Consider the following 23,969-nt stretch of genomic DNA (forward strand, 5'->3'; position numbering starts at 1 on the left):
TTGGCATTACTGTTGGTGAGTCAGTCTGCAACGGGCTGGCTTGTTGTTGCCCAGGCGCGACTTTCTTGGAATCACTGGGGGGAGTGGTGGAGTTGGGTGGCGCCTTAGTACCTGGCTGATCCATCACTTGACCTTGCGCCCGGCCTTTACCGTTTTTGTGCCCCGAATGGTGTTTCTTCGGGGGCCTCTGGGGCAGGGGCTGGCCTCTAGACCTGGGTGGGTTTGCCAAGACAGGGTACTCCAGTTCATGCCTATCGCTCAGCACTGAATATTGGTTAGGGCTCTGCCATTGCGGGGGGGCGGGGTAGCTCGGGGCTCGCCACGGCTGCCTTGGGGGCTGGGGGCAGTAGCCTGAGGGGCCGGCTTGTTGTGGGGGCGGGCGGACTTGAGCCGCGGCTGTTGCTCGCTTGTTTTCGCGCAATGCGCGTTTGGACTGCAGCTCTCTGTCTTTCCGCTCCTGTTGCGGGAGGTGACGCCAGTTCTCCCTCTTGTAGGCCATGCAGCCTCTGTAATTGGCGCAATGTGGGCCTTCACATCGCGCGCACTTTGCCTTCGTCCTGTCACCTCCTGGGGGCAAACCTCGGTTTTGTGCCCTTGGCTGCACCATCGGCACACAGGGGAGGCTCTGCAGCCTTTTGCGGGGTGGCCAAACCTCTGACAGTTGCCACATTGGAGGGGGCCTTTGGGGTGTCGATAGTCCTCAACACGAATGCTGAGGCCTCCGAATGACTTCAGGTCGTAAATCCTTTCTGGATTTACGGCCTTCGGGAGCTCTACGACTAACTTATTTATAGGCTGCCTTGTCTGCCTGTTGTACAGAAATCAGAAGTTCTGCACTGGAAGACCCATTGCGGCGAACTCGGCCTGAATGAATTGTTTGTCGGTGCTGCTATGCACTCGACAAAACACAAACTTGTTCGGGATCTCGTCCCGTTGCAGCAGCACAGAGTGTTGCACTCTGGCCTGCTCCAGTGCACGCACTGCCCTGTGGTACTCCTCCACAGTGGCAGTGTGAATCATGAGCTGGTCATGGCCGCGACTGACGCACGACCAGCGCTCCTGCAGTGCTGCATCCAGCACTGTTTTAATGGCCGGGTAGCTGTGGCCAGAATCAACAAATACATACAGGGGTTTCACCTGCATTTTCTTTGCCTGAGGGGCAGGGTTTGGCGGGGCAGGGATCGAACCTGCGGACGTGTTGGCGGCCGTTTGACTGGCCGAGTTGTTTGCCCTTCTGACGGGCTGCTTGCGAAGTCGCTCGGCCTGCTGCCTGGCGATCGCGGGGTTCGTCAGTGGGGGGCGCAGTCTTTCGTCCTTTCCTCCCGTTTTTTGTTTTTTTTGAGACGACTGTTGTAAAGCCGTCGTCGCTAGACATTTCTTGTTCGTCGTCGCTCGGCAGGGGCACATCGATGCACTCCTGCATCACCTGCTCGTCACTTAACTGGTCAGTCATGTCGCTAGTTACACCCTACAACGCACTAACACCCACTGACCACGCACCCGGTATTAAGCCGGGTTGTGGCTAGGCTGTAGGGTTAGCTACAACCCGGGTTGTTTTGCACGCTTACACTTCTTAGAAAAACCTGGGAATACCACCTGGCCTGTGTGCGAGTAAACAGGCTGTTCCTGGAATCTCGCAGCTCCGCTTGATGCGTCCGTCCTCGGCCAAGGCTCGAAGCGAACTCTCGCTACCTTCCTGCAACTGGCCGCAAATGCCGATCCTTTCCGAAGTTAGCCGATCGGGAGCGCCTACCCCCTGGATGTTTTTTATTTTTAAGCGCGCGTTACTGTCTCCATAGTTCGTTCGACGTCCGCTATTCAACTCTAGCGCTAGGTGTATTGCGGTGGAAATATATCACTAGACGTTATTATGAATTTGTCAATTCTCTTGAAAAACAAACAAGAGGTAAATAATACATATACGATACAACGATAGTTTAAAATCTAGAGGTGTAAAAGTAACGAAAAAAACGTACCAGTATGTATTCGTTACTATAACAATTAGTACTCGTTACTTTCGTATCGTTACGGTACTCGTTACTTCTGATACCACATAACATGCTATGTTATGTTATAGCAACGAATCGAGTCGTATTGCGTACGCGTACAGTATGACGTCGTGTAAATAATAATAAATCGAATATTAACAGTTAACAATATTTGATAATAAACAGTTTTTGTTAACCAAGAAACAATTAAATCTCATTAGAGCGGCTTTATTGTTTATTATATTATCTCTTTTAAGATAAGAACAAAAAAACGTGAAAATAAGCGATAATATAAAACAAAAACATACATACCTATTTCTAATTTGTAAAAAATTCTTTCTTACGTTATTTCTGTTCCAATTTGAAACTTTGTCTACACACACAATACCACACCTTTAATAAACAGTAAAAAACTTGGACGACGAATTTCCAAATTATACTTTACTTAATAGACAAACATCGTTCTTTGTAACGTATGTTTTAAAATTCATCGAATAATAATAATTACACTATATTTTAACATTTAAATTTAAAGGGTGAATCAAAGTATATAACTTGGCTGATTTACGTATTTAATAACAATACCAAACCTGCATTCACAATACATTATTTACTACATAAATAAGTGCCATCGTCAGGTATTGTAATGTAAATTACAAACGGCGATTACTCTTAAACTAGTTGGAATTTCGTATCTCCGCCTTTTGAAATAACAAAGGAAAGTTTAGATCACTGTATAAAAGTATTTTGGGATTTTTATTATTTTTTTAAGGACAGAGACCGCACTCGTTTTGCAAATTTTGTATTTTAATAAATAATGGTGTATTGTCAAATTACTTACAAACAAGTAATATTATCAGGGTTTTGCTGGTCATTAATATAATTCATCATACATTCCATTTTTAAATAAGTCGGGCCTATAAAAAAATAAGTAGGTATTCTTTAGACTACATTCATACAAATAATAAAATTTAACTTACTATTCCAATGACGTTTCCGAACTGATCTTTGTGATCCTTGTTTGTGAGAATGTCGTCTTCCACAAAATGTTTTTCGCATACATAATGGTATCTTTTAGGACAAACTTGTCTCGTGGAATTGCTTTCTGCCACAATTGCCTAACATTGTCATCATTGTGAACTCGGAATATCGCAACTTTCTCGTCCGACTTTGCCTGACTTTGTTTTGCATGCAGGTGCAACACAATGGTTAGGCATTTTCACAATTACAATAATACACGCTTATTCTCTTTACTAACAATCGATGCTCCAATGAAGTTCCCGTCTTCCCGCCAATGCTAATGTGGAAACAATACTACATAATAACCTAATTTATGTACCTCATTTATGAAATAATTCCCAAACTTATAAAACAAAAACACATCCAATTTAATACTGTATCGATATCTGGAGATTAATGCATTTTTAACATTCATATGGAAATTTAAATGATTATTATGTTGAATTGTTCATAACAACAAAGCTTAAAATACCACCGCAGAACAAGCAGCGCTGCAGGTCAGCTGGTGGAGCGGAGCGGAACTACGGAGACATTAGGTGTGCCACTTTTGCATGCTGGCCAGGTTGGGGAGTGTCCAGACCTCCCCTTCTTAGACCGTGATCTGTAACTTTCTCTAATCTCTGTTTAAGGGACGGTTTTACGACCCCCGGCTAAATCTCAGATTAGCTAGCCTCCGGTTAACGAACGAGGGGTGTATTATGACCCATACTAAGCCTGTGGTTGGCTAACCGGAACCTGACGAAGCGTGTGGTGTAATAATGGGTGTGTTGGTAATAAAATAAACCAGAATTTGGTAACTTTTGTTGAGAGACAGTTTGTTTGTATTGTGAATCGTAGAGGCAAAGGTGGATATTTGGGCCAGGGGTTGTTATTTGGGCCCCCACTGTATCTAGACATACAGGCCACGAATTCTAGCGGTGAACGCTGGAACTACTAAAGCATTAAGCCAAACAGCACTGGCGAGCGCGCCAGTGTAGTACCTGTCATGGTTAGTGTTGCGTGAGACTGTGAAATTTTTGTTCCTGAGCAAAACTTTGAAAGGTAAGTGTTGACATCATTGCTATGGTAGCTTCTTTGTTGTATTCGGTAAATACATGGTAAGGTGTGTGTTAAGTATGTTCTAAGGATTCCATATCACATCAGGTATTGTCATAACATTGGTAAATAAACTCGTAGCAAAATTTTATTTTCCAAGATAGCTAAGGTGGATATATGGGCCCCTTGCAGTGCTGGTTATATGGACCCCATAATCTTAGGGGCCCATATTACAACCACTACAACGTTATGTTACGTTTTATGTTGCAGATGCCCCAAATTTCCTGGTACCCCCTAAAAAGGGTAAAAGGCAGGCGTTGAATACAGAAGACATGTCGAAAGCCATATCAGCAGTTGAAGAAAAGAAAATGGGTTTGAAAAAAGCCGCAAAAACTTTTTCCGTGCCATGATATACTTTACAAAGACTATGTCGTGTTGAGAAACCTATTCAAGAAGTAGTGAACATGAAAATAGGACGGCCTACAATAATCCCTCCATCCCTTGAAAAGGAGCTAGTAGCATATATTTTGATAATGGAGGCGAAATTTCACGGCCTTACAAGAAACGATGTGCGCCGGATGGCCTATCAGCTGTGCGTCAGAAATAACATAGCACACCCATTTACGAATGGTGAAACTGCAGGACGTGCCTGGTTTGACCATTTCATGTCGCGCCACAAAGAGTCAATATCTATTTTAAAACCTTCAGCGACTTCTTCCGCTAGGGCCAATGGCTTCAACAGGGAAGCTGTAAACGCATTTTACAATCTCTTGGAAGCTGAATTCCAGATAAACAACTACAGTGCCGACAGAGTGTTCAACGTAGATGAGTCCGGCATAAGTGTTGTGCAAAGTAAGGTATCTGAAGTTGTAGGTCTCCAAAGCAAAAGACAGGTAGGAGCCCTAACAGCTGCAGAACGAGGGTCACTAGTAACTTGCATTTTTAGCATGAATGCTTCTGGGCTTGATATCCCACCTATGCTAATTTTTCCAAGGAAAAATATGACAGAAACACTAATGAAAGGTTCTCCACCAGGCTCCATTGGAAGGTGTCATCCTTCAGGTTGGATTCAAACCAACCTATTCACTGTTTGGTTTAACCACTTTTTGTCAAAAGCAAAACCAACGGCAGATGAACCAATTTTGCTAATTCTAGATGGTCATCACACTCATACAAAGAACATTGATGTCATTGAACTAGCTCATGCAAGCCACGTAACGATCGTTAGCCTGCCTCCTCACTACACACAAGTTACAGCCTCTCGACAGAAGCTTTATGGGTCCTTAGAAGTACTACTACAGTGAAAATATTAGGCAGTGGCATTTACACAACAACAGACCTCTAGGACCATATGACATTGCTGAGCTATTGGGGAATGCTTTTCTGAAGTGTCAAACAGGTGAAAAAGCTGCTAGTGGGTTTTCTGTAACCGGGATTTTCCCTTTCAATCGCCACTTGTTCAGTGATGTTGACTTCGCTCCTTCATAAGAAGCTAATGTAGAGGACATCAATCTTGAAGTTCTAAAAGTGTGTAAAATGCGAACAACCCACAAAAAAACACAACAGTCTACTTCTAGATTTTCTACGGCTGCCATTGCTACATCCACTTCCGGGCCTGCTACTAAGAACCTAACTCCATCTGCGAAAGACTTGGTAGAAGCTGGCCCTTCCGGATGTTCTTCTTCGATGCGTTCTGGCCATGTATCACCTCAAGATATCCTGCCTATTCCACGACCAAAAAAGAAAATGAAAAACAAAGGCCCGAAACCTATGAAATGTGCAGTAATTACATCATCACCTTATAAACTTGCATTAGAAGGAGCAGAGCAAAAAAGGAATGAAAAATTAACAAGAGCTAATGAAGCCGCGACAAAGAAGAAAAACACAGGAAAAGAAACTGTCAATACAAAACCAAAGACAAAAAAAGGGTTAAAAAGGAGGTTGTGTTTTGTAGAATCATCAGATGAAGAAAACCAAGAAGATGATTTCGACTCAGAAGAATCTGTCATGGAAGCTGAAGTAGGAAATTTTGCCCCTGACGATGAAGATGCAGTCTGTCTTTTCTCTGAACAGGTCTTTTCTAAAGACTGTAGCGGTGAACTGTGGGTACAGTGTATGATTTGCGAAATGTGGGCTCATAACATTTGTGCTGGGGCTGACAGAGATGTGTATATCTGTGACTTCTGTAAATAGTTTATTTTAATGTTTCAGTCAATATATCTTAATTTTTATGTTCAAATAACATTTTTTAACAGACTTTTCTGATCAGACGATCTTGAATTAGGTTTATTTTGTTATTAACAATTTAAAAAACAAAGTAGTTTTTTTATAAATTTAAGTTTTTAACTAGTTCATAGATTAGTTGATATGTTTGCATCCTAATACAATAGTTTTTATGTTTGAAAAGCAAAATATCTTTCAATATACAACTTTTTCCAAGCAGCTACTATAAAACTTTGTGTTTTTATACTATTTCAAAAATTAATACAATACATAACAACTGTAATAAATGATTTTTTGTGATATTTTAATGATTTTTTATTGAGAGAACCTAGGGGCCCATATTACCACCACAAATTTTTTTTTTGAAAAAATGCAGACTTTTGGTAAAAACATTTAAGTAGTTTATGTGTGTGTAAAAACAAGTCCTTACACTTTAAAATCAATAGTAAACAAAGCAAGGAAGTTTTTTTATTAATTTCAGGTAAAAATATTAAAAAATAAAAAAAATAATATTCAAAAAACAAAGTGGGGGCCCAAATATCCACCTTTGCCTCTAATGTTTACAGCTGCAGTAAAGAAATATGCCGCGAACTTTATCTTGCAACAGAAATATTTAAATTAACCAAAAACTACTTCAACGTCAAACCTGATTTGTATTAAACCATAAAATTACAATTCAAGATTAAAAACCGTGTGTTTTTAACTTTACTCTTGTATTTAAACTCATGATTTTGTTAGGTTAAATATTAAGCCAAAACTAACGAAGTAATTCTATACAAACAAATAAATAGGGATAAGACATTTTTGCTAGAGAACACTTATTTCTTTCATAAATTTATTTCATAATCAAATAATATAGACCCTGTTTCGGGAAAATACTTGTCGATTTTCATTTAATTGGTGTAGGTTCCATTTTTGTACTAATAGTTTCGTATCAAGTATCAAAATTAATCCGATCCTGATGGAATTAGTTTGTGGTATAGGATGCTTGCTGTTTTAGTTTAGTAGGTCGAGAGATCCTAGACACATTCACTGGTGAAATAATTATGATTGTAATATGTATACGAAATAAATACATTTTTACAAGACCTGACATAATTTGTTTGTATCGTGATGTTAGGTATTTTGTGTTATGTACAGGATTTTTCAACATTCTAAATTAAAACAGCAAGTATAATGTAAAACAAGACCAACATATAAAAAGGTCATGTCGATAGGATCAAGGGATAAACTTGGATACGGGAAATAGAATAATTCCAGTGCTGTTTTCGTTTTGCACTTGCGTGGCAGGTAGGTAATAAGTTGACGCCGACCGCCAATGCTCCTCTATGTCGCATAGACCGCTATGCCTCATCAACGTCTCACGAAGGCGTGTGCACCGAACGCGCTCGTGCGCGCACCGGAGTGTAGAAAGTGCAATGGGGCGAACGCCAGGAAACAAGTGCTACGTCGGCGGAAGGATCCGGCCGGGTGTGGCATACCCCTCCGCCGAACTACAACAAATGTTTATGTATTTTTCCACAGGATATTATTAGACATTATTTTCATTATTTAAAACTTTATTTTCTCCAAAATTATGTTTCACCGTGCGCCTTGTCCCGAACCTGGCCGGTTCAGTTTTCTGCGAAAATCACACGTTTCCGCGGGAGAGTTGACTGGGGAGGGGGGTCGCGCGCAGTGATAGCTAGGGATGCAACATCGCTCTTAAAAACATCGATATCACGAACATCGATGTTCAAACGAAAAAGCATCGATGTCAAAAAACATCGTTCTGACAACCGATACATCGATGTTTTAACCGATGTTTTTAAATATCAGGAAAAACATGCCAAAATGATTTAAACTATAGTATGTAGCCAAAAACCATACCTACTACAGATTCCTGACCACAATATCCACAACCTATTTACAGTCGTGTCTTGTGGAGAACAAAAACATGTATTAAAAGAAAATTTTGCTATCAAAAACTAGGGATGGGTTGAGTTCACATTTTTATCGATTCCGATACCAGTACCGATTCCTAAATTTCTATTCTCGATTCCGAGTCATTCCAGTTTTCGATTCCTGGTAATTCTGGTCACATAATTAAAACTACTTAAGAATTGAATGCATTACATAATGATAATAACATGTATAAAGGATAATTATAGACTTAGGATTAAATGTTGAGGATTTTTTTTTTTTTCAATTACCAGTGAAGAAGCATTTTCACATAAAGTTTGTTTGCTAGTAAGTACTAGGCTGTGCACAAAGAAGTTCAACATTTAGACAAGGTTCTTTAACAGGCGATAACGCCGATAACATAACATCTTTGTTCAAAATGGGTTCAAAGGTAGCACTACTTTTTTCTGTGGTACCTTTTGACTTAGTTGGTGACAGTGCTGTAAACAAAAGTTTGTTTTTCTTCAAAGACTATTTTTTCTGGTAGTAATGTGTGCCGGGATTTCAAATGCTTCATTAAATTGGTTGTAGATTTATAAGTACCGCTCCGTGAAATTTGCGCACTACCATTATTACAAATTGCATATTTGTCATTTTCACTATTGATGCGAAAATGTTCCCAAACTTTAGACATGTTAATACAATATCAGAACATTCGCATCGTAATTTGAAACGACAGTCGGCGAACATTTTTTTACTAACAAACTAGCAAAACACTTGAAAATAGTTTTAGCAAAACAATATTTGTGCCAAATAAATAGCATAAATGCGAAACAATTCACAGTAACCGCAATAGCACGACGGTGAATTACGGCGTACCGTAAACCGGGGTTACTTGAAACAGTTTTCAACTTTGAAGCTTAATAACTTTGATGCGGTTGAATATTTTTAAACTTTTGTAGTGCCTAAATATGAGTTTAGGTCTAGTTAAAACATTGCACTATGTTGTGATCAAAAATATTTATAAACTTTGTAGGAAAAAAATAAAATATGGGTGTTTCAAGTTACCCCACAGGATGGGGTTACTTGAAACACCTAATACCATCTCATATTAAACTTGCTCTTTTGCAAGTTAGAATAGTTTGGGGTTACATGAAACAGTAAAGGAAGATTTTTAAAAATATTCAAAACCAAATGGAACAAATACACTTGTATTTTTACATATTACAATAAATAAAAATGAAACATTTAACAAATGATGATTAAGAAAAAACTCACACAAGTAATAATTTTTTAACTATGAGATAACTGTCCAAATATTTACAATTCTAAAGGGAAGCAGTATCGGCCCCTCCTAGTAAAAAGAGGAATTACACAACAAATCACATCACACTTGTTCACAGGAGTCACATCTTCTTGAGTAGGAAATGTATAAATGTTGGCAGCTTTTGTGGATCGCCTCAAAAACTTTGCAATATATTTCTTCCCAGTATCCTCCACAATAAAATCATCTGGTTTTAAACTATGAAGGTTAGAAAAGTTTCCATATTTCTGAGAAGGTTCCTCATCTTTTTCAATTTCAGAACTACATTCAGGTGATCTTACTTCAAAAGAACTGCTCATATCATGGCCCGAGTAGTGACCATCATCTTCATCACTGCTGTCCTCTGAAAGTTTGTGTTTCTTTAAATTTCGTTTCATACTTTTGTTGGAACTTTTATTTGCTGTAAGTGATTGGGGATCATCAGCCAAATAATCTTTTTCTTCTTCACTGCAATATTTGGATATTGTCTTTTTATGTACAGTTTCCTTTCATTTTTTTTTGCTGCTGGAATTTTAGAAGGACCAGGCTGTATTAGCTCCGTAAAATCATCCTCACCAACACTTTTTCCTGGCTTTACAGCAAGACTTTTTTTTTTAGTTTCTTTGAGCTGAATCCCTCGGACTGGCCTGGTTTCGACAGAGAACTTGTCTCTGATTTTATAAATTCATCAAGAAAAACTCTCAAAGAATCTGACCAATCTGACTTGCGTCTATTTTCATCACTGGCATTCACATTTTGAAACCCAGGTAGTTGCTTCAATACTTTATTTGTATCAAGAGGGCAAAATCCAGTGGTTGAAAATCCAGCGATTAGATTGTTTTTACAAGCGTCTTTCTCTTCCAACTCAGTTAAACACCTTTTCAGTAGCTTAGGAAACTGATCTTTTTGAACAGGACCTCTGTGTTTCGTTTTCCAATCGTCAAGAATAGTCTTCCATTTCCTCTTTAAGGGCCTGAAAAAAGCTGCAAAAAGGGGTTGACACCACTGTGTACTGTTAGGAGGAAGTAATACGAACCGATTGTTTAATTTTTTACACTCTTGAATGACTTTTAGTGAAATGTGGCTCGAAAGATTATCACCAATCAGTACTTTTGGAGAATCAACATCGAACTGTTTAAAGTGAGGTAAAGCTGTGCTGAAGAACCAATCCTCGAAGACAACTAGATTAAACCACCCATTCTTAGATCTATTATAACGTGCTCCTCTGGGGCCACCTTCCGTCCAAGTGTCGTACAAGTGTTCTGCACGATAGCAGATATATGGTGGTAAAAGAACTCCAGTGGCTGAGCCGCAAAACATAACAGATTTGCTGGATTTAGAATGATCAATAATCCTATCAGGATGTTTGCAGCCCCTTCTAACAATGACTTTATTCTTATCAGGGTCATCTGTCATGTTTGTCTCGTCGTAGTTCAATATTGCCTGAGGTGCTACTCCATCTAAAGAAGATTTCAGTTCCTCAACTTCTTCAACACCAACGCCTGCTCTGGCTCTTTTTATATTTTGACAAAGACGAACAGACAGAATATCATTGTGTCTGTCAAGAAACTGTTTCACCCAGTCAATTCCAGGCATGTTGGATTTAAATCGTCTTTCAACAACACCCTGTCGGTCTAAAAACCCCTTTACAATCACCCTAACATCATATTGGGTTAATGGGAATCCCCATTCACCAGCTAAAATAAGACCTTCAGCAAGGCACTCCTCATCCTCTTCACTTAAGGTTGTCGGTCGTCCAACACTTTTTGAATGCAATCCTCTCATCTTTCTACTTAAAGTTGCAGCTGATATGCCATACTTTTTACTGGCATTATTCAGTGACAAAAATTCTTCTCTTACCTTTGTAAGAGCACTCTTTAAAGAATCGTTGGAAAAGTCCTTGTAGTGCCGAGCTCCTGGCGCTATCTTATATGTTCTTGGCATAGCAAATCTGGAAGAAGAAAAAAAAAACAGATCTATTAGGGGTTCGTGTGTCTGAACAGTATTTTACACTGTAAGGAATCCAGTTTTACAATTCGTTACTGTTTCATCTTGGTAAAAAAATAAAATAAAATAACTAACAGTAATTAAGAGGGAAAGAACAGCCTTGTAATCATGTAAACAACAGGTAGGGTTATGTTAACAAACGAATTGCAGTGATTTATCTTTTTCAGATTGGTCTGTGGAATCAAAGTTTTCAGAACAACATTTTTAGGCTAAAACTAATTTAGGGATTAAAATAATAAACAACTACACTAACCAGTTAGTATTTCATCTTAAATGACTTCAAAGTAATCACTACACTGTTGCTGTTCAAAAACCACTCACAATAACTGAAAACGGGAAGCCTACATTTCACAAAGGGTTGAGGACCAACCCGAACATGCCCGAAGACTTCACCTTCGGCCAACTTCGGGACTTTGTTTTTCTTTTAACAAGACGCGCGGGAATTTTGATTAGTGAAGGCCCACCGCCCATACTTAAGGACAGAGGCTATTCCTATCTTGCAGAATCTCGTCACTGTTCAACTATGTAACAGAACTTAACTGAATTCAACATGTTTCAGGATAATTATATTTAGTGTTGTATCTATAGCATGTTTCAATTGTTTTTCATGGAAAATTCAAAATCACCTTTATATATTTACAGCTTAAAACTTTTATTTTCTTTCCGGGAGGGTGCCAGGCTAACTTATGCAGCTGTTTGGTGGGTCGTCGGCCCCAGCTTTGTTCATTAGGATCGTGGCAGTGGTTGAATTACTAACTAGAGAAGTAGTATCACACTCCTCAGGCAGCATGGGTGGCTGATGCCTAACTTAGGTAAGGGGGCACTGGAAATCACTGTCAATTTGTTCTCGCATTTATTGGCATGCTATGCATTGCGGTGTTACACTATGCGTTATACCTTATACTTTACCCTGACAAAAGTTTCTGATTGCTTCATTATGTGCTTACGTTACATCTAACAGCAGTCTTATTGGGGAGTCGGCCATACCCGTAAGTTTTTGAATTACGACTCGAACAGGCTCTACGAGCCGTGAATCTACAAGTGCTTTAATGTCTTTGTTTGGGCCAGCAGACATATGCACGGCTACATTAAATTAAAACGCTTACCTCTGGAGTCAGCGAGTTCCATAATTGAGGAGTGTTTGTGGGAAACGGTATAAGTGCCAAATAGTAAGTTTCTCAGGAAATGAAAAAAAAACGTGTCAAAAGTAATTTTATATACCAAATGCTGCAGTACATATATTTTCGGGATTATTCCTGTGACAAAAACTATTACAAAAAAATTTAAACATGGTATTAGTAACAGGACATACAATTATTTCAATGATAAACCTCAAAATGTTACTTTTTGGCACTTATACCGTTTCCCACAAACACTCCTCAATTGTCGACCCTGCGGCGTGGTCACGTGGCAGGGTTAAATCTAAGGCGGTTGGGATAAGCCCGGCTCCGCAAAGATGACCCAGGGATGTGTGGGTAACGAGAGAAAAAAGATTTAGAGGTGAGAAAGTCTATAAAACATTTACCACAATATTTCAAGACATGTGTGTGAAAATGCTGAGAGTTAATATTGTGGTCATTCACTAAAAACTGGTTTCATTATATTTGTGAGGTTCATACTGTGCAGCTATACTGCATGACTACTAAGTAAATTATATAAACAATTATTTTATGCACAAATTACTACATTATGTTTCTCACCATAAAAGTAATTGTCCATAAAGGTACATACTGAGGTTGTTTAAAACAATAGCATGTTATGAGACTTTGTAGTGTCACCTGATGGTATAAAGTAAAGAGGAAATATTACTGTGTAAGCTCTGTGTTGGTAATGGTCAGTATAGAAATTCAGTAATGTATGAGACATTTGCAGCCTAGATTGTCACTAAAGAATATTTTTTTTATGAAAAAAACAAACATAAATATTAAATTTTTTTTGTGTCCACAGTAATCTCTTTCCATTGTATTATTTTATCCGTAACATTCCTGTATAAAAAAACCCTATCATTGTAGCTTTCCTAATTGTTCGTTGGTTTACTTGAAATGTACCAACACAGTGGGTGAATGTATCTTGAAAGCGATACCACATAAAAGGTTACATGTTACATTTAAATTTATATGTTCACTTTATAAAAAAAAATTCATTTATGTGCTGTGGAATGAAAAAAACGAAGACACATTGAATATTTAAACACTAATATTTTAAAGGCATAAAATCTTGCACTTTCTTTCTTGTACATACTAATAACTACAATGTGTTTTAAAGATAACTGACATGTCAAAAGGTAAAATTATTTATTATGAACGTTCAGCAAAAATCTTTACACTTTTCTTTCCTTTAAATGACAGCATTATTTTTTCCATATGAATCACCCAAGTTTGGTAAGTTTTGAAGATAGACAATCATGAAATATAAGGTTGTAAAAAATACTCTTTATTTCTCCAAAAAAAAAAATTATTTCACTTTCTTAGTTACTATCAATTAACCGGCAATGAAATAAAATTCTAAGTGAAATAAAAAAAGCACTATTATAACAAAAATTCACAAAATAATTCATTTTCATTGAATGTCCAAAGAATTTAATCTACAAGAAAATGTTCTAATGTCTTCACATGCCAGCATTAAACAGAAAATAATTCTTCCTTTCTATGGAGTGTCCAAAGAGTTTAATGTTTCAGCTCATTTTCTTATTTCCTTACATACCTGCAACAAACAGAAACAATTACAAGTACTGAGAATGTAGAGAATAAGTCATATAAATGGCAATCTGGAGACAAAGTCCATAACAGAAACTGTAGAGCAATAAAGTAATACATAGTATTTAACAGAAACTATATAGCAGAAAAATAATATTCATGGCAACATGATACACACCAGATGGTCAACACATTTCATTTGGTAAGTATATGTATAATTTGATAAGCTCAATAGTTTTGGTAGGCCTATCTTATTTAAATGTATACTGTTCTTCATGTATTCACAGCTTTCAATATTTTTTTTTGTTTTTAATATTTGTCAAACATTCAGTTACATAAAAAATTGGAAATATCGTATACCTACATCACAAAGAATGTTTGGGTGATTTAATGCAATGGCAAAATTAGCACCTACACACATTAATTAAAAAAAAAAACTACTACTGCTTATAAATACAAATGGTAACAAAAGTTAACAGCACTTAGCTCTTAATGTTTCTCAGGTAGATGTATAGAATATAAACGTGTGGTGATTGTAGTAGTGACTGCATTTTGCGATACTGTATGCTGCAACACTAAGCGAGATTAATGGCAGAACAGTAAATATTTTTTGTGTAAACTTAAGACAAGCAGCCAGAAAAGTAGGTGGTTTATTTTTATGATTTTATAAAATGTTATAGTAGTTAAGTAGTAGTGTTTTGTGTTCATTGTAATTTTACAGTTTATCAAAATTTTTTGCAAACAAGAAAATAAAAATTACAAAATACCTTTTGCTTCCTGAAATGCTTTGGAATCATTTTGTAAGACAGCACTGTGTTACATCAAGCAGTCTACCAATAGTTTTATAGTTTTAACATTCATGATTGCGATATCGCAAGTGCCGCCATGTGCGAGTCCCTGCTGTGCTTGCAAAAAGCTTGCTTCAATAAAAACAAGGGCCTCATAATCAGATTTTGTCACATATGGAGTTATGTGTTTCTTGCTGCAAGTATTGCTCTCTTGGGTAATGACTGAAAAACATATCAGGAAGTAAAAAAAAAAAGTTATAATTTTTACTCTTCTTACTTTTGTTGATTAAAACAAACTTAATAAAATCTTGTGCAGTTTTAAAAACGATAAACAACTTAAAGTACCTCAACATTCTCTTGGGAAATATTTCGATACATGTCAGGATGTGAGAAAAAGTTTTTCAGAATTTTTTCTTTATTCATTTAAAAGCCGCAAAACAATACAATTACTCTGTGCATTTTATTTGCTGTTAGGAGAGAGGTGGGTAATAATCTTACGTTGTGGCTTTTCCACAAACTAAAAAAAAATTAGACAAAATCTTTTTTTGACACTAGTCATAGCCCTGAATTTATCCTGAAAACAGACTTTAAATTTCTACAGGTTAGCAAGTAATCAAAGTTTAAAGCATACATTATAATACCTGTGCATTCACACATACCTGTACGTTCTTAAAGTACAAACACTGGGAAAAAAACTTTTGGACAGAGGACATTCATATGCTTCTGTTACATCAGATATATATCTTGAGAAATAATAATGAAATGTAATATATCTTCAGTATGGTGTTCTATTATACTAGTACAGGTAGGGCTTGTTCTTAAGTATAGAATATGATACCACAGGTAAAATATATACTGTAGTAGGTATGTTCTAAATCTAGAATAAGCATGGCCATAGCATAAAATACGTTACCAGAAAGCTAGTTTAATACACAAACATATTTTGTGCAAAACAAGCATTAGAATACTCCCAAACTAAAACCCCCATATAATCATGCTAGTCACATAATAATGCAGAAATGGTAATGACATAAATGTGCCATGTTAATGTCATCATTAATGTGATAATGATATTGTGATACATACTTGTCCCGAAAGTGAAATTGGTAAAAGTTCCGTATAACATATTCAAATTCATCCCTTGATCCAGAAGGCATGATCTTGTATACATTGTTCCTGTGGTACATTTTGCTTGATGTTTTGATTTGGTACATTGAAAGAACATGGGCATACTAACTTGTGTTATTACAATTTATATATGAATGTAAAACAGTTACAAAAGAAATTATTTCACAACACCTGAGATAATTTGTTTGTCTTGTGATGTTCTAGTATTTGTTATGTCCATACTCTTTCGACGTAACAAATTAAAACAGCAAGCATCTTGTACCACAAAACCAAGGGATCAATTTGGACACGTGATACAAAAAAAATTACGTCAACCTAGGCTAAACTTTAAAACCTGTAGAGAGAAAATATGAACTAAATGATGATACATATCTCTTAATTTACACGCAAATCTGAAAGTTAGTTAAAGTTCAGTATCTCATATCCAAGTTTTTCACTTGATCCCGAGGTACCGTAAAATGAGGTGAATAGGATCAGTTTGGAAATTCACGTTGGAATGTCAATGAGAAATATGAAATCAAAAAATGTTTTGATCCATCCAAAACTTGAGTCTTTATCCATAGTTTCTAGTGGTTTAGTCATGTTCTATTATATCTAATGGTTTTTGCAAAAAAATTATAAATATTGTGTGATCTTATTCACCCCAAATATGGGGTGAATAGGATCACTCACTGAAATGTATGCATGATCCTTTTTGTAGAGCCTGTGGTGTGAAAAGGATCAGTGTTTTTCTTGCAACTAACAATTTTTAACAAAACAGCCATGTAAATTTTTTTTTATAATTGTTTCTCAATAAGATTTTTCATATTATTTGTAATAATACATAGCTTAGGCATAAAATGTTTTTATTTTAGTGAACATACCTGTAACTGTTCTTGAAATATCATATATATTACCCGGTACAAGTATAGTCTCTTCTAAAACAACAGAAAAGCACCACAAAATTATAATACATACTGTATGGTCCTGTATAACTAACCACTAATGATTTGAACTTAAGTTATAATTTTAGCAGCATTTCATGAAATTGAGTTCTGGTTAAATTTGAACTTTAGCTGCCCTCTCCGGATAACTTCTGGTTCTGAAAGCTTCCCGACAACCTGGCTGAAGGTAAAACTGGAAAAGTCCAACACAGCTGGAAACACATATATATGTCCCGAAAAATCTCGCGTTTGTTTGAATCTTAGAAAACTTGCTTCAAAGGTTTCACAGTCGAGTTTCTGCACAACTTGACCTATGTAATACAGAAGTCTGCTGGGACCTGGTTTGCTTCCAGTTTCTGCAGCGAATCCTACAAGAACCCAGTCCTTAACGTGAATGTCATCTTCCGATACAGGCTCTATGTTGTTAAATGTCCTTCCAAACTTTGTCACTTTTGATTCCTCAAGCTCTTGACTATCAATGGAACCATCGGAAAAGCTGTCATCAGAGCTGTCATCTGCAGTGTTGTTTCTTTTTTCTGGAAAGGCAACATCTTGTGTGTTCTCAGAGTATGCTTCTTCTGGTACTTCTGGTTCGTAATCTTCATCTGATACTGGTATCGGACACTGGACACTTTTACCTGCTTCCACAGGTATTTTCTTCCTTGATCTTTTTGGTTGTGTACCGGTACCTGAGTCACCATATCTCATGTTATACAAAAGAGTCTTGAATGAATCTTGCATGGCTTTTTCTACACCTTCCTTATCCTCTGTACTAGGTAACATATCCAAGACCTTCTTGCGATTAAGTGGCATGATTCCCGACTTTTCAAAACCAGACTTAATGTTTTCAACTGCGTTCAGCTCTATTTGCTGCAACAACTTCGTAAGAAGTCTTGGAAATACATCTTTCGGCAATGATGGCTCTCTCATTCCCGGTCCTAGCTTCCATTTCAGTAGCACCTTCCTCCAAGCTACTTTAAGCGGTCTGAAGAATGCAACGTCGAGTGGTTGGGTGAGATGTGTAGAATTGCTTGGCAAAAACACAAAATGGATGTCGTTTTCTTGGCATACTCTTATGGCTTCACAAGACAAATGTGAGGAAAGGTTGTCACCTATCAGAATTTTCTTTCCTTCCTTGTCCTTAAAATATGGTAATGCAACATTTTTAACCCAATCTTCGAATGTAAACCCATCAAACCATCCACTCTGAGTGCAATTGAACCGGGTTCCTTTGGGTGCACCTTCTGTCCATGTTGTGTACAGGTGTTTGGACTTGTATACAACATAACATGGCAACAATTCTCCAGAAGCCGATGCTGCAAACATAATGGAAACTGCAGACTTACTTTGGTTTACTACCCTCTCAGGGTATTTACAACCACGTTTTGTTATTATTTTGGTAGTGCCAGGATCATTTGTCAAATTTGTTTCGTCAAAATTAACAATGTGGCTACCTGGCACATCTCTGATACTTTCGGCTAAATTATCAAAGTACTCATTGACTGTAGATGTAGATATGCTTGCTCTAGCACGCTTTATGTTCTGACAGAAGCGCTCTGAAATTATTTCTTTGTGGCGCTTCATGAAACCTACTGCAAATTCTCTTCCTGGAAGATTGTCCTTGAATTTTGCAACGACTTTCCCTCTGTTATCTAAATAGCTTTTAACTATAAGCCGCAAACCATACAAATCTAAAGGATATCCCCATTATGCACATACTAAGAGTTTTTCAACAAGCAATTTTTCTTCATGTTCGCTTAACACGGTCTGACCACCAATGTGTTTTACTTTACCCTTCAAGTGTCTCTGCAGAACAGTGTAGGGAATTCCAAACTTCTTACTTGCTTGTCTAATACTTAGTCCATGGTTATACACATCCTGTCTTGCTCTTTGAATGACATCAAGATCTGGTTTACGATACACCTTTCCTCCTGGATTTGGAATATACTCACGGGGCATTTTAAACTTGTAGTGATCCTATTCACCTCCAAGTCTAAAACACAATGCATAGAAATATAAAATTAATTCCAAAATCATTTATTACATCACTAAAATAGAAACGTTAACATCAAATAACTCTAAATACATACCTGAATAATATATCCAAATACAAATACAAAGTTATAACTCGTCATATATACTACACATGAAGTTTTCGTACACTCACAAACGTGATTGACTTAACCTCAAATTTCAGATGGCTGTTGTGTGAAGTGCTGCCAACATGCAAAAAATTCATACACTTCAAATGTCATGTAAACAAAGCATAAACACTCAGAAATTGTAATTATTTTCTGTTGCCATTATTATTCATGTCCCAATTTTTTCCACCTTACAATGAAGTTTTGATCCTATTCACCACATTGATCCTATTCACCTCATTTTACGGTACATGATGCTTGCTGTTTTAATTTAGTGCGTTGAAAGATCCTGAACATAACGAATACTTGTAATATAACAGTGAATAATAATCTTAAGATTATTACTAAATATGCACTTTCTTTCTATGAATTAAACACTTAACCTCACAATTATTATTAATAAGTGTTTTTGATATCCACCAACATGGCCGTGCTGTTATGAAAATAAAAACAACGTCACGAAGTTGGCCGAAGGTGAAGTCTTCGGGCATGTTCGGGTTGGTCCTCAACCCTTTGTGAATTTTTTTTTTTTTTTTTTTTTTTTTTTGGATAGTGGCCTACAGCATGAAGCCCACGGCCATAGTTCAGAGTGTCGGGAGCATGTTAATCAGAAGAGGAGACTAGAGAATAAACTACATCTTCTTGGTAGAGGCCCGTCTACCGAGGGTGGAGTAGGCCGTGGAGCATGGAACAAGGAGTTGGGGAGGGCCGGCCACCAAGGAAGTTACAAGAGCAACCCCAGGGTTACAAAATGATGCCATTGGACAAAAAGTAAGCGATGATTGCCAAATATGCAGCGTGGGTGGAGGTGTATACCATATTAGGGTATGATAGTGGGGACGGCAAGTCCAGTTCCTGAAAAGTACGTAGGAGGTGCGTTCTCGCACTCAAACGGGGACATTCCAATAAAAGATGCTGAACATCTGCGACAGGAGCCCCACAAGGGCAGGTCGGATGGGGTGTCATGTTCAATCGACAGAGGTGCTCTGGAGTCAGAAGATGCTCGGACCGAAGACGGAAGGACATGACCGCCTGACGGCGAGAAGCATATGGGGGAAGCGTTTTGTAAACTGGAACCGTAGAGGGATGGAGAGAAGGGTAGAGTGATGAATGCGTGTGGGCATAAGCAATCCAATCCTGGAACATAATCTCCTTGAAGTATCTCTTCACGAGAGGGAGCAGAGGCTGGTACGAGGCGGGTTGTACTAGGTGACCGGTGGATATGGCTAAATTGGCCATCTTATCGACAGTTTCATTTCCCCCCAAGCCAACATGGCTGGGAACCCAAAGGAACGTAACAGGGCCCGAATGTGGTTCAATTTGAAGGCAGAGGTGTTTAATACGTAAGAGAAGCAAGTCGGAGGTCTGATGAGAAGAACAGAGGGACGTGAGAACGCTGGCAGAATCTGAAACAATCAAGGGAATGGGAACCACGTGCGACCGAATATATTGTAAGGCCATAAGTATTGCAAGCGCTTCGGCATAGTAGATGGAAGTGTAATCAGGAAGCCTGTAAAGTCCAGATCGACAGTGCGAGGAGTCAAACCATGCGGCACCCACACCATCCTGACGTTTAGAGCCGTCCGTATATATGCGAGAGGCAGAGGGGTATGATGCAAGAAGGTCCAAGTATATTTGCCGAAGCACCGCGGGGGGTTTGTCCTTATGACCCTCAATACGAACCAAGGGGACATAAGTAAGAACATCAAACGAGTAGCAGTATTTATAACAATACAGTCCGGGATCAATGGATCGAGCAGCTGTAAGAACTGGAGTGGGAATGTCATATAGGGCGTCCATAGCCCGTCGTAAACCTGGCATCTTTACGATACGAAGGTGAACCCAATGGCGGGCATATAGCATACGGCGAGATAAGGATAATGGAATAAGGCCTAGTTCAATGTACATATACATGATAGGTGTGGATTTAAACGCACCTAGGATGATTCGCATAGCATTATTCTGAAGTGTTTCCAACCTTTGCAACTGGGAAGTGGACGCGTGCATTAATACCTGGCTACAGTAGAGAAGGATCGGTCGGATAGTAGAAATGTAAAATGAGCGAAGACTACGGACATCAGCCCCCCAAGTTTTCCCCGCTAGAGCCTTAAGGAGGTGTAACCGACGAGAGCATTTATCAATGACATAATTAATGTGAGTGATACCGAGCATTCGTTGATCTAAGAAAACACCAAGGTATTTGATGCACGTGACTATAGGTAAGGGAACACCATCCAATGAAATAGCTGGAGCAGGCGTCGTAACCCGTTTTCGTGTGAAGTGAATTATCTTCGTTTTCGATAGGGACAGACTGAATCCATGCGTTCCCAACCAATGTTGAGCCTTAGTGAGTGCAGCTGAAAGAGTAGTACTAGTGTCAAGAATAGTAGAACCATGATACCACAACACCACATCATCGGCGTACGCAGTCAATTTAGCCGAAGGTCCAATGTGAAACATAAGGTCTTGAGTATAGAGAAGGAAGAGAAGAGGGCTAAGAGAGCTTCCTTGCACTAATCCCTGGGACACCTGGCGGGTGTAAGGTGCAGGTCGTACCATCCGCGGTGTATAAGTACGAGAAGAGAGTAAGGCAGAAAGGATCCTGATAATCTGACTAGGAAGTCCTAATTTATATAGTTTCGAGTACAGGATGGGAAGTTGGACATTATCAAAAGCCGCAGATATGTCCATGAATATGGTAGAGAATATCTCTTTACGTTGAAAGGCTAAACGAATTTGAGAGTAAAGGGAGCAGATTGCATCTTCAGTGCCCATACCAGAACGAAAGCCAAATTGTTCTGGACGAAGGAGGTTATGATACTCAAACCACCACACCAACCTATTTTTGAGTAACTTCTCAAATAATTTAGCCAAGCACGAACGGAGAGCGATAGGTCTATAGGAGGTGGCCTCAAGAGGAGACTTGCCTGGTTTAAGTATCGGAAGGATGTAGAATTCGCGCCAGCTAGGTGGAATAATGCCAAGCCGTAGAATGAGGTTAAAAATGTGCAATAAGAAGGACTGCGCATTTACAGGAAGATGACGGATCATACGATAAGTAACCAAGTCCGGTCCGGGTGCAGAATCAGGCGTAGTCTGGACACATTGAGAGAGTTCTGAAAACGAAAAGTCTTGTAGGAGCGAGGTACAGTCCTTATCCTTTGACGTGGGGCGAACCGGAGGAACGTCATCGATGAAAGGCGGAGGAGAAACTGTAGGAGGAGCGACCAGTGACATGAAGTCATGGAGTAAGTGGGGAGGCAGAGATGCCCAGGCCGTGGATGTGAGACTATGTCGAAAAGTATTGAATTGTCGCCATAACGTTTTCAGAGAGGTAGAACGTGAAAAAGATTCACAGTAAGATTGCCAGTGAGCTTGTTTACGTTTTTTCCAGGTTAACTTAGCAAATGCTTGGGATTTTTTAAGAAGTATAAAGTTGTCCAAAGTGGACCGTGTTTTGTACGTCCGTAAGGCGTTTAAGCGCTGCCGATTGGCACTGGCACAGTGTTCATCCCACCAGGGAGCCTTACTTTGTTTATGTACAGGACCCTTTAACCGGAATGGCATAGATGCGCAAGCTGCTTGGAAGAGGTTATTATAGAAGCTAGAGTATAAGTGAAGGAGGTCATCATTGGAAGAGCAGAACGTAGCAGCGGTCCGAGATTCCAGCCACGAAGAAAACAAAGTCCAATCGGCCCGTGATGAAAGAAAAGTATAATACCAGTGTGATTCTGAGTGCCATTGGGTAGTGGGGTGTGACGTGGTTATAAGAATAGGGAAGTGGTCACTGCCCCAGTTGTCCGAAAGAACCTCCCATTTAAAGTTGCCAGCCAGATTAGACGTTATGAAAGAGAGATCGATTGCAGTAGATGACGCAGTAGGAGGACCCATCCAGGTGTGTTGTGTACCATTTAATAGAATATAAGGAGACGTATGTAAATAGTCAAGAAGATTGATCCCAGCTGCATCATTAGATTTGTTGCCCCAGAAAACATGATGGGCATTAAAATCACCCCCAATGAACACAGCACCATCGAATTGTTGAAAAAAGTCTTCCCAATTTTGAGATGTATACGAAGATCGGGGGTGGACATAAATCGAGACTATGGTGAGGGGAACATCATCAAGGAGGAGCCTGATAGCGATAGCATCTACGCGTTGCATAGAGGGAGGGAAGGACACGTTAATTTCCGTGCTGGGATGTCTTCGAGAGACCAGAATGGCCGTACCCCTATCCAACTTTTTCGAGAGGTATAAGTTATAGCCGGGAAAAGTAACATGATGTCCTGAATTTAAAAGAGTTTCTGTAAGAAGAACTGCATCACATGAGACTGTAGAGAGAAAATGGAGCAGGGGGAACCGATTAGCCGAAAGAGATTGCGCATTCCACTGAAGAAGCAAGAAGGGGTGTTTGAGAAGCATTGTTAAACGAGCACCTGGACAAAAGCCGCGATGAGGCTTTCTTTGTCGAAGGCGTAATCAGTTTCCTTTTTAGCTGTAGCTATCATAATTTCAATGGTATCGACCAATGACTTAAGTTTTTCCATGTTAAGCCTTAATCGTGTGGAGTGTGGAGGTGGAGCTATGTCAGAAGAGGAAGTGTCCTGAAGGGCATCCTGTGAAGGATGACGCGTATGCATCATAGGGGGAGAAGAGGACAGTCCTCCGTCGGGAGGCCCCGGCAGTGCCACACCATTGGTGATGTCAGGCGTGTAGGGCCGAAACTGAGAATAATAATGTTGAAGATTGAAAGAATTCTGACTTGTCACATTCGTGATCGGTGGTACTGCTTTATAGCAAACCCTGTACCCATCCGGTCGAAGGGGTGGATTCGAG

At 38.9% G+C, this 23,969-nt stretch overlaps 1 protein-coding gene across 2 annotated transcripts; it reads right to left on the reverse strand.

Moving 5' to 3' along the window:
* Positions 1-12,813: 12,813 nt before the first annotated feature.
* On the reverse strand, positions 12,814-19,578 carry LOC134540325 (uncharacterized). Of its 2 annotated transcripts, XM_063382998.1 has the most exons (3): positions 19,083-19,578; positions 16,933-18,985; positions 12,814-14,160 (listed from the first exon to the last, which is right to left on the reverse strand). In XM_063382998.1, the coding sequence occupies exon 2, from the start codon at positions 18,574-18,576 to the stop codon at positions 17,089-17,091; it is 1,488 nt and encodes a 495-aa protein (XP_063239068.1). In that variant the 5' UTR covers positions 18,577-18,985; positions 19,083-19,578; the 3' UTR covers positions 12,814-14,160; positions 16,933-17,088. The 2 variants fall into 2 exon arrangements, with proteins under 2 accessions (XP_063239068.1, XP_063239060.1); XM_063382990.1 differs by having other exon boundaries at positions 16,933-19,578.
* Positions 19,579-23,969: the final 4,391 nt, after the last annotated feature.

Source organism: Bacillus rossius, chromosome 1 (assembly GCF_032445375.1).
Source record: "Bacillus rossius redtenbacheri isolate Brsri chromosome 1, Brsri_v3, whole genome shotgun sequence".
NCBI lineage: Eukaryota > Metazoa > Arthropoda > Insecta > Phasmatodea > Bacillidae > Bacillus > Bacillus rossius.